Genomic DNA, 12,458 nt, shown 5'->3' with positions numbered 1-12,458 from the left:
ATAAAATTATTAAAAATACGTGACATATATTTTTCTTAAAATAATTTTTGAAAAACATAATAAAAGAGAAAGAAAAAGAAATGTTATTTTAAAATATTTTCAAGATAAAATGTTCGCGCGTATTTTTTCATGACACATACACACACACACACACACACCGCGGGCGCACATATATAGTTTAAAAATCAATGAAATTGAGCAATAAAAAGAGACACAAATTTGTGTATTTATAAAAATTATTAATTTAAATATAACTTCAAATATACAACAATTATATTTTTGGAAAGAAAATAATATTATAAATTCGCGGATACACACAAATAAATTTCGTGAAAAATTTATATAGTTTCGCAACAATGAAAAAAAATTCTGTTATTGCTCCACCATCATTGTGTACCATATATTCACTAAATCTTGGGGGAAATCTTGATATATTTCGATCTATACGTGAATATTTAATTTACAGGATAACGTTGACTTACCAAAACACGTTGACAAGACTTCAAATGCTTTCGCGCGTGCAAAATCCTCTCGATAAAGATTTTAATTAATATATATAACTTATGCGATTATTGAAATTTTCTAATTAAATCCTTTCAAACGCAACTTTTTTGCTTGCTGCCATCAATCAACCGCTTCAAAGTGAAAATAGCGTCAAACGGAGTGCATAGAGTGCCAAGAGTGGAAACTCTCTTTTCAGAATGCAATCAGGGAGCCTTTTGTGATTGGTCCGCTATTTTTCGTCAATTCGCGCTAGTTTTTCAATCTGAACGTCGCGATAAAAGTTACATGAGAACGAGCCTTGAAGCTCGGGTGACAGCGAAGATGGTTGCGGCCAACTTCTCCTCGCACATATTTCTCTCTACAGAGAACGTCTGATCATGGTAGTATGCGATTAATGTTGTGACGTGGTGTTATATATATTTTTTTAAAACAATATATTCGGCGAGACGCGCGTGCTGCAAAAAAGACGGCAAATATCGCAGGTAAATGATGGCGCAACGGTACATTTTCTTTCAAAGTTTTTCGCTCCGATTGATTATTATTGGCACAAGTTTGAGGTTAGGTTAGATCCATAGCATAGACCTGCTTTGCCATGTTGCCTAGAGAGAATGAACGATATAATATCACTGCTTTTTTCTCCTAATCGTAAGAATAATCGCGCTAAATTTAATGTCGGCGATAAGAATCTTCTTTCCCGACTTTTATTCTGATACGACTGGATCAGAATGGCATCAGCAATGCCTCGAACATGCTTCTGTAATGTCGTAATGAATTTAAATTTGTATCAATTATCATAACGAAACTCTTCAAGGCTCGTGTCTCTCGAATCAATCATTATTAATTAATGATTAGAGACGGCGTGATAAGTTTCCGATCGTAGATAATAAATTTTAGGATATTGTTCTTATACAGATCTCAATTAGAATTACTAATGCTAAAATTAGCCTTAGTGACTTTTGTGAAACGATACATGTATATTCAATCATTGTATGAATACATATAAAAAGATACTTGGGTAATATTTTTTTTTTTTTAGATATCTATGTATCTTTTTAAAGATATGATCACACATGATTTTTACAAATGAAGAAATTTTTTTCAGCTAAATTTTTCCTAAATAAAATTGAAACATTATTTATATATGATATTTATATGATTTATAAAAATTCATAAATATCAACTTATGTATGATTAATTCTTTTATAAATTATTTTTATTAATATTACCTGGCTTTGTATAATTTGTATCTAAAGTATAATAAAATTTTCTGCTTATGTATAGTGAGAAAAAATGATGCAAGATGAAGACTTGGGTGGTTCAGCAAGACGGAATGTTGTCAGTCAAGGCATAATAAGAATATCGCAGGTTAACATAGCTTATTTAATATTTTATACATTGATATCTCTCTCTCTCTCTCTCTCTCTCTCTCTCTCTCTCTCTCTCTCTATATATATATATATATATATATATATATATATATATATATTTCTCTCCTGTTTTATTTTATTTAAAATATATTTATATAAAACTACTGTTATAAAACAAAATTATAGGCTGATAAAGATTTATGATATATTTATGGATTGTTGTTATCAATCTAGATAGGCATTGAATTTTGTTAATCATATTATGCCATATTATACCATATTTTCTTGTATACTTATATGTATTATGTAATCATCACAAAATATTTTTACTATTGCAGATATATCAAAGATATCTAGATCTATGGACACCCCATGTAATATCAAGATGGTTATTTGCCCTATTCCTATTAGTCCTTTTTATTCTACGTGTATTTATATCTCAAGTATAGTATTTTTTTATCTTAAATCAAGAATTTTATTTTTTATGATTGCATCATAATATAAAAAAAATTTTAATGTTTGCAGGGATGGTATATTGTTACATATGCATTAGGAATTTATCATCTCAATTTATTCATAGCATTTCTTACTCCAAAAATTGATCCTGCAATGGATTTTGATGGTAAGCAATTCGATAGATTTTATATAATTATTTCACAAATTATAAAAAAACATAAAACATAAGAAATTTAATAAGAATATAACTAAGAATTTAATTAAATTCAATTTGATTAAATAAGAAATTATATATTGAGATTAAGGATTATAAATCAAACTTATAGAAATTAATGAAAAATTATATAAAATGAAATTAAATTTGATCAAGTTTTATTTTTGATAATTTAATTTAATTCAACTTCAAGATTCTATTTTACTTTGAATGAAATTTTAGATGGAGAAGGCCCTGAATTACCTACAAGATCGAATGAAGAGTTTAGGCCATTTATCAGAAGATTACCTGAGTTTAAATTTTGGTACTCAGTAACAAAGTCCACAGTTGTTGCCATGATATGCACATTATTCGATTGCTTTAACATACCAGTATTCTGGCCGATACTTGTTATGTATTTCATAACGTTATTCTGTATTACAATGAAGCGGCAAATAAAGGTAAGGAAACGACAATTTATATAATTCTTTTACAAAGATTTTTAAAAAATTTTAATTATTTTTAATTTTATCTATTTCTCATTATTTCAATATAGTAATCATTGACATATTGATAATTACAAAACAAGAAAAAAAATTTTTGTGTATATACATTTATGAAAAGATTTACATTTTAAGTTGAAAGTAAACGATTTTTCGTGGAATAATTCTCGTTTCTGCAAATATATAATCAATCAATCCTCTTATTTGACTACATTTATTTAATCTTGAATTTACTTTTTTTAATCATAAATGTAGTTTTGATTAACGCAGCTTTTTTTTATTTGTAGCATATGATTAAGTATAGATATCTGCCTTTCACTCATGGCAAACCAAAATATCAGAACCATGAGGATACCTCACGGTTGATATCAAAATGAATAGAAGCAAAGATACATTGTGCCTGTGCAGGCGCGTAAGCGTGTAGATTTCAATTTCTTCTAGTACAGCGCAAGGAACATTAATAAGAGAAGAGAGAAGAGAGGAAAAAAGAGAGAACTGAAAGGGAGAAATTTTTTTTAACATTATCATAGAGGAAGAATATTGCCTTGTATGAAAAAGGATTGAGAAGAAGCGCTTAACTTTTCATTATATAATATACGGTATAATAATTGAATTATATATATCTTAATATATTTGTATCATAAAACTTGTACAAAGTATTGTTAGCTCTTATCTCATTAAAAAAAAAAGAAAAAATAATATGCATAACAATTGATATCGAATGCAGTTGATAATGTAATACACTGTGGATGAATGTAAGAAATTCGTATACATATAAGATGTTATTATAATTAAATTTGTTTTTAACAGTAGGGAGTATCGTTTCCTGACGTGTACACATTCCATGTGATTTTTTTATATCTTTAAGATAAGCTATTTTTTTTTTTTCAAGTTTTAAAAAGATAACTAATCTTTATCATCGTCTTAGTTGAAAAGTATTAGAACAAAATATTCTGCCGTCCATTTCAACATTGTTAGTATCGCAGCATGAAGGAGAATTGAAATCATAAAATGTAAAATGTAAGTTCAGTTCTTTACTCTTTCTCGAATTGACTAATTTTAATACTTTTTCGATACAATTTATTGCTCATCAATTATATAGATACATAAATATCCAAAAAGAATTAGCGGCTTTAGTGCTATCAAAAAGATTTATTTTATCCTTATTAACTGTTAGAAACCAGTAAACAATTTTTTTTGCTTTAAGAAACTTGGTTTTTTTCTTCTATAATATTACTATAGGAATATTAAAAATTTTTAAGACAAAAACTAAAAAAGTCTTTAAAAACCTCATCTGGTTTCTAAATGTTGTAATAAATATATATTCAGATATATATTTTTTAATGTTGATGTTAATAAAATCAAATTAATCTAACAAAATTATAATTATTTACATTACGTTATATAAAAAAATAAATTGCCTTAGTAATTCTCTTTGATATATTTTTAAAAAAATTTATCTGATATTAAATGAAATCAGTATTTTTGGTATTATTAAAAAAGATGGATCTAAAAATAAGAAAACAATCTTATATATATTATATTATAATTATGTATATATTTAATTAAAATTATTTTCGTAATATTTTTATATTAAAATAATTTACTTTATATATATATATTTTAATATTAATAAGGGAGAGCATACTTATAGATATTTTTAACATTAGTATTAATAAAATTAAATATATTTAACAAAACTTTATTATTGCAATGCTTTTTTTATTGGATTAGTATTGTTTTGCATTTTGTGGCTTTAAAATCTCCTATTTCATGTATAACTCAATAATGTAACATGAAAATACACTCGTACGGCTATCGAAATTTTCCCGTGGATATTCATACAATTGTATAAATATAAACAAATATACAGCCAAACAATAATATGACGGCATGTTGTACGAAAAGCCCTATTTATTAGGATACATGTAGTTATTTTACACTAGTATACTAATTGCAACTTTCTCAAACACCGAATGTAAAAAAACACGCGTTTATTCGAAAATGTATAATGGCATTTAAAGGGAAAATATTCTTTTAATTAATTTTACATTTTTGAATTTATTTTGTAATCATTTTAATATCTTTAAAATTATGCAAAAAATTGTTTAATAATTTAATGTGCATTAATCATATACTTGCACTATATTTTACTCGTACTTTGTATTCTAGAATTGAAAACAGAGGATTGAATAACTATATTTTATACACTGGTACAATGAATTTGTGCTGTAACAATTATGCGCTTTACACACTGTGAGAGAAACGATGCTCGTAAAACTAAGATTTATACAAAAAGAATTTTGGTACAAGAATTTTTATAAACGAATAAATGATTGGATTTATTTCACTATATATAGCTAAATACTTGTATGTAAACTACTTGTTTTGAGACAACAATACACACACTGCAACTGATGATGTACATGTGTAAAATGTAAAACTCGTAAAATCAAACACATTTTTAAAAGACGAATTTTACATATCAACATTAAATATTACACTGTCCAAAGATACGTAGTGAAACATGTAATTGTATGAACAATAAGCCTTTTATTTCTTCAAGTCTTTTATTTATGACTATATATATATATATGTATATGTATATGTATATGTATATGTATGTACATTTTTGGCAAATGTTCTGCGGAGCTTTACCAAAATTTGTGTGTTGGCTTATTCTATACTTTATTATGTGAAAAATATTGATTAATTTCAAATGTGTAAAAAAAATAAAATTCCTAACGATGACCAGGTACAGTTTTTTTCACATATTTTACATTCCATAGTGTGCTATATAATTGTGTTTTAAATATTATAATAAAATCAATTATATTATATTTATAAGGTTTTGTGTGTGTGTGTGTGTGCGCGCGCGCGCGCGTGTGTGTTTAAAGAAATGATTATTTTTATATATAAAGGAAATATTTCATTTGCTTCTGATTACGAGCGTGTATAATTTTTGTGTATTATAGTATATATAATTTTTTTTTCTTTATAATGTTTTTATATATTTAGATATGGGGTAAAAAAGATATTTAGAACTTACTATTAGAAAGCATGTAATATTCATTAAAACACTTTTTATTCGATTTAGTGAGTATTACAAGCCTTCAATTTTTTAACTATATTTTTCAATATCCTCCCTGAAACTAATTGTATGGAGTATAAACGTGCATAGTATTACCATATATGTACAAGCATTTTTTTGTATTATGTTACACACACACACACACACACACACACATACACACACACACACACACACACACACACATATATATATATATATATATATATATGCAATCTAAAATTTTTAAATTTAACAAATAGAAAATTTTATTCATTAAAGTTAAAAATATGAAACATAACAAAATATTTGCCATTGCAGCAGCTTTGCATGTAAATATCACACCACTCGAATAATATTATTTATACATTTAACTATAATAACATACCTACACAGCATAGAACGTTGTAGCAACATTGCAACATTGTAGCAACATTGCGGCAATGTTGCAAATGTGCTGTATGGGTACAACGATATATACAATTGTACGTGTCCATCACACATTTGAGAAAAACACAGATAAATATCTTATAAATATGTACATTTTTCATTTCTGTTATAGATCTTTTTATGAATAATTTACAAATCTTTACAGATCTACAAATCTTCACATATATTTAATTTATTTCTTCGTATAATTTCTATATACTAAAACGCCATAGTAGTTTATAATAGAACGTCAAATTTCGGAAGCGATTATCAACAGAGATGTATTCCTCCCACTTATTCAGATAATTGATATTTTATTAAATAAGTTAACAGCAACATATATATTATCTTATTTATATATATATATATATATTCACAAAATTTATATATATATATATTTATATATATTTAATATATATATAATATATACATATATATATATTTACAAAATTTCTCATCAACAAAAGATTGAAACCACCGAAGAAGACAACATTGCAATCTTTCGTTAATCAATCTTTTGTTAATTCAATCTTTTGTTGATTCAATTTTTTGTTAATGAGAAATTTTGCTTTTCCTCGCAATTAAAGAAAGAAACACAATTAATTGATCTCTATCGATATGAATACTATTGTCTATCGTGAGGTTGACATAAAAAGTCTTAAATTTATAAAATATTAGGAAACAAATATATATATATATATATCAAGTTCTATAAAAAACATATCTCTCACGTATTAACTTATAATAGCAATCCAGATGAGTGTTGGATAATGCGGTATACTTGGCCATTCGGCTTGAATGAGAGATAACCATTGAACGCTGAATGAGAGATAGCGATAAAGGATATCTGAGTAGGGTGGCTTATTTGATTAAATACCAATTAATTTAATCAATCAGACAATACCAGTAGTAATTTCATAACATAAATGGATGGAATTATTAATTTTTTGTCATTTGACATATACAATATAGGGAAAGAGAGATTAGATTAGAAACGACGAATCATATAGATACATAGAAATTTTGTCATGGACAATTCTGCCGCGTATGAATTAATAATGGCTAATTAAGTCATAGTTGAAATTTGGTCGAAATACACCTTTTACTCTTTACCGCTGCCTTTAGCTTGCATTTAATGGCGCGCAAAATTCATCTTTATTTACAACTAAGATAACATGAATTATTCTAATAACGATGATATGATTGCAATAGAGTAGATATATACATGTATAAATAATATTTACTATTTAAAAAATTTAACTCTACAGAACGAATTTCTGTCGATTCTTTTTTATTTATCTACTTTTTCAGAGTTATATAAGTCGAGATTCCCTCCGAGATTATATCTATATATAATTTCCTTTCTGCAGCGGCATTGAATTTTATCACATCAGAAGTTTAAATTTATTTTCTTGTACTATATATCGAGATAAATTAGTTTTTGCACCAGTTACGCTCAAAACTCTTCCCTTCTTTAGTTCTTTAATATTAAAAAGTTAAAATAAAAGTGTTTAAGTAAAAATATAATTTGATCTAAATATATTCTGCAATTTCTAACTGAAAAAAGTGGACTTTGTGAAAGTTGATTTGAAGAGATTTACTATTTATTATCTTACGAATAGAAAACAATGTTTTCGGTATATTTTATTAATCTATATTATCAAATATAATGATATATGAGAAAACACTAATTTATTTATTTTGACATATAGGACAAATATTCACACCATTTCTTGCTTTTGTTAAAAATTACAGTTGGAAAGCTAAGAATTTTAATAATGGAACGAAGATATCGAGGAAATTTCTTTCAGATTACTGTCATTGCTGGTGAATAATTAATTATTTCGTTATTACTGCATTCTTCATCTTGGAAAGAGCCTACCCATACAGCACAGAACATTGCTGCAATGTTGCTACAATGTTGCGATATTGTTGCAATGTTCTGTGCTGTATGGGTATGCTTGAAAATTTCAAAGAAAACGTGGCAAATTTTCAATTTTTTTACAACATTTTTCACATAACTGTACGCTATTCATGAAAAATTCAGTCTATCGACGATAATATCTGGTGCGATGTAATGCGACGCGATTCACATTGGAATTCCTCGCGAATCCTGTTTCACTCGTTGAGGTCCTCCGAAATAACATTCTTGGATTTATCGAGGAACGTCGTGGTGGAATTCGGGCCTATCACTGTCGTAGTTGTTGTTTCACTTACCGTGGATTCCCGCTTTTGGTACGGATTTGATGGTTGACAGTACAACCTGCACCGTGGACGAAAAAGCAAAGAACTATGTCTATAAGAATCTAATTCCCGTAGAGAATAAGCTAATCGATGAACTAGTAAGGGTTTAATTCCGCAAAAGATTATGTATAAATTTTTTGAAATTAAACTGCGTCTTTTAATGCCCAGCAATTATCATATTGCAAAAAAGTTTCCGTCTCATTATCCTCTTTGAAAATAATTATGTACATTTTCGTCGAGATACGTGAAACGAGTACCTTATGCTCTCTGTTCTTGAACGGGGCGACCAATTGTTATAGTATCTCCGATGATTGCCAAGATTTCGCGCGGTGCTCCATCGTGAGAAGTGATGTCTGACTGCATTCTGCACTTCCGTATTAAGAAAACAGTAAAACAAAGCAACAAAGAATCCCTGGAAAAAAAACAAGCATTAATATATTATTCAAAAAACAATTTCTAATTTTTTTTTTATATTGGATTTCTCATAAAATTTTATTCTTTTTTTTTATAAAGTAAAAAGATGTAACCGATTGAAGGAAAATTTTTTAAGAGATCCAACCCATACAGCACCGCAAGATTGCAACAACATTGCAACAACATTTTTCTGCAAGATTGCGAAATGTTGCTGCAACGTTGTTATGATATTACAGCAATAGTAAAATGTCCGCCTACAGAAATATTGCAATATAATATTGCAGCAACATAGCAATATAATATATATGCAATAATGCTTTATGTATATTTATCGATATAATATCCTTAAGATATGAAAAAAAAATAATAAGAAAATAGGCCTATAAGAGTCAGGATCTAGCGTGTATATAGATTTTCTGTATTATAATAATAACGAAATTATAAAATGTAAATTTTTCAGTACACATTCGACTTCCTTCAGTGATAGAGAATATCTAAGAGAAATAAAAAAAACTCAATATGCAATTGCGTAAATTCACAATTTCTTTGTATCCGCAATATTCAGATATCCGGATGCAAAAAGATTGTGGTGAATTTACGCATACAACGAGTTTTTTCACATCTCTCTTGTCTTTATATAATCTCAAAATTTATTTATTAAAATCTGAAGTATCTTTTGCATATTAGAAAATTATTATCAAATTTTTGATTTTATATAAGAATGGAAACTATTAAAAGAATTCTTAGTCCAATGTCTGAACCCCTGTATTAGGGTCATATCATACGACTTAAATTAACAAAAATAGTTATTATATCTTTTTAATACTACTAGCCGCTCTTTGTAAACTTTATATAATCATCATGATTAAAAATTAAATGCGGAATAGATAGCGCAACATGCGCCGCATAGTAGTAAACGAATGAACTTGCGATTATTGAATACTTTTTTTGTAATATTTTCGGAATGTTGCTGTAACATTGCTAAAGTTATATTGTAAAATAATGTCTTTGCAATATTTCTGCAACATTAAACCGCAATATGCAATATTACAATGTTGCAGCAATGTTGTTGCAAGCTTCAGTGCTGTATGGGAATAATAGAATCGAGCCGAGCATGCTTGACTTGATTCATTTTTTTTTTAATTCACTTATACTGTGCACGCTTGAATTCTATTGTTTACGCATTTTTTTACGTCTTCTTTTACGCTTCTTCACCTGCGAAGAAAGTAGCACCGCACGCGCATAGGAGAATATATTAGCGACCTGGCCTTCGCTGGGTCCCGCTATGACCAGCACGTACGTCACTCCTAGAAGTGGTATTAACACCAAGAGAGCTTTACTGGCTTTCCTATATTGCTGCGTCTCCACGTTATTGGCGGACCATAGCTTCGTTATCAACACCTATACAGTACATGATATTTGCATTCAAAAGAACAACAGAGTCAACCACATTTACGGGAAAATAGAAATTTTTCCATTCTTGTTTTATTATTTGAATAAAAAGCGCTTGCTATATTCGTGCATTTACGTTTTACGGTCCCAAGTTACGACTGAAAGTTTCAACGGGCGCTGGAGAGGCAATTTATCACCGGATACACGCGAACGAACACATTGGCCACTTTATCGCGCTTCTCGGCGAGAAATCACTGATTGCATTAAATTGGAACGTTATCCATTGCTATTTTATTCCACGATCGAAAAATTCCAAAAGTTCTCTTTAATTGAAAATATTTATTTCAAAATGAACAGTTTTCGAAGCCCATATATTTTCCACGATTCGAGAATTATCTCCGCGCTATTCATCTCTTGACTCCTATCGCAACTCAATTGCCAGGCACTGTTTATTATAATGGGGGAAAAAAAAAACGGGCGTTTCATAAGGATTGCTAATAATTTGCATCTAAGGAAAATAAAATGTAACAAAAGATAATAAATTAATATATAAATAATGAGATAGAATAATTCTTATAAATGATAAAAAATGTGTGAAAGGCGTGAGTAGGACTTCAATTAGTTTTAGCAACAAGATGTACTCACTCGCATAATCATGAAAAGAAACACCATATTCACTGCGAGGACTGTTATAGCGGGTGCTTGATAAAACCAATCGTAGGGATGCGGTATCATCCATGGACAGTGCCTCCAAAGCGCTACTTCCTGTTACGAAGGATTATCGTGTCCTAATTAATTAACGCTGAGTATTACAATATCAATACATGTTCCCGTAACTAATAGGGATTAAGCTCAACATATACGCTAAGCTTTATTAATAACACATTCACTAGACAGACGTTTTTCGATATAGCGTATCGCGTGTCCGGATAATATGCGAATAAATATATTGATTTTTTTTTTTTTATACTATAATATTAATTAAATATTTTTGTAATTAATACTCCAATTACAAAAATTTATTATAAAGTAAATTTTACTTAGAACTAAATAAAGACTTCACCACCTGCGTCTTTGAAATATAAACTCGGAGAATCCTCTTACTTTTTAGTCGCTTATAAAATTTAAAAATCTTATAAAAAAAAAAAAAAAGATCCTCGTTCATATTCACAAATTATGTGTGAGCCAAGAAATATCTTCTTGTGTCGAAAAATCGTTCTTGCGAAAATGTAAACGAACTTTGTCGAACATCCGAAACATATGTGCTCAATGATGTTATATATTGACGTGAAATCATCCCGATCACGTGGATATTATTACACTTTCTCCCGGCTCATGTATGTCTCGTTCTTGTCATGTACTTGGACATGGCGTTAATAGGTAAGCGTGGCTGAAATTTTAATCGGTGCGATTTCGGCGCCATCCGTTTCGCGTGGCTTATCGGAAAATGAAGGATTTCAATTTCGCGCGAATAAGACGGAAATTCGCTGTCGAAGATTCACATTCGAGATTGATGTCTCGTTTATATTCATACCTGATTAACCTGATTCATGACGTGGTTCATGACTTTCTGATTCAGCGACTTGGCGATTCCCCATATCGCTATTATAGGGATCGGGATACCTGAAACATTCGTGTATCTTTCATTAATTATTATATGTATGTTTAAAGTTATGCAAAATAAATCATACACAGAGGATAACGGTAACAAAAATATCCCATTTTACGCAACTCTCTTTTTCTTTTTTCTTTTTTTTTATCCAATCAAATAATAATTTATATATTTATATAAGTTATTAAAACTACAAATAAAAGTAGTCTGTATTTCTTGAATACAAACAGGATTAAAGAGTGCTCGTTTTTCAAGCAAGAAACGAGAAGAACTG

General features: G+C 28.6%; 2 protein-coding genes across 9 annotated transcripts in view; one reads left to right on the top strand and one right to left on the bottom strand.

Annotated features, from left to right (window-relative positions):
- Positions 1-845: 845 nt before the first annotated feature.
- On the top strand, positions 846-4,266 carry LOC138931993 (protein RER1). Its single transcript, XM_070293432.1, has 6 exons — positions 846-986; positions 1,786-1,869; positions 2,210-2,314; positions 2,397-2,493; positions 2,764-2,981; positions 3,311-4,266. The coding sequence occupies exons 2-6, from the start codon at positions 1,795-1,797 to the stop codon at positions 3,398-3,400; spliced, it is 585 nt and encodes a 194-aa protein (XP_070149533.1). The 5' UTR covers positions 846-986; positions 1,786-1,794; the 3' UTR covers positions 3,401-4,266.
- A 3,919-nt stretch (positions 4,267-8,185) lies between these two features.
- Dh44-r1 (Diuretic hormone 44 receptor 1) overlaps positions 8,186-12,458 on the bottom strand; it is a 61,010-nt gene continuing 56,737 nt past the window's right edge. For all 8 annotated transcript variants that reach the window (XM_070293430.1, XM_070293423.1, XM_070293426.1 and 5 more), the window contains 5 exons: positions 12,107-12,195; positions 11,218-11,337; positions 10,396-10,581; positions 9,024-9,178; positions 8,186-8,785 (listed from right to left, as the gene is read on the bottom strand). In XM_070293430.1, coding sequence (XP_070149531.1) covers positions 8,641-8,785; positions 9,024-9,178; positions 10,396-10,581; positions 11,218-11,337; positions 12,107-12,195 — 695 coding nt within the window. In that variant the 3' untranslated portion in view covers positions 8,186-8,640. The remainder of the gene's footprint in view (positions 8,786-9,023; positions 9,179-10,395; positions 10,582-11,217; positions 11,338-12,106; positions 12,196-12,458) is intronic.

The sequence above is a fragment of the Polyergus mexicanus genome, unplaced genomic scaffold (assembly GCF_030449975.1).
Source record: "Polyergus mexicanus isolate NDT 795.1 unplaced genomic scaffold, iyPolMexi1.0 SCAF_3, whole genome shotgun sequence".
Classification (NCBI taxonomy): domain Eukaryota; kingdom Metazoa; phylum Arthropoda; class Insecta; order Hymenoptera; family Formicidae; genus Polyergus; species Polyergus mexicanus.
The sequence above is the reverse complement of the archived record's forward strand: the minus strand, read 5'-3'. Positions and strand labels throughout refer to the sequence as shown.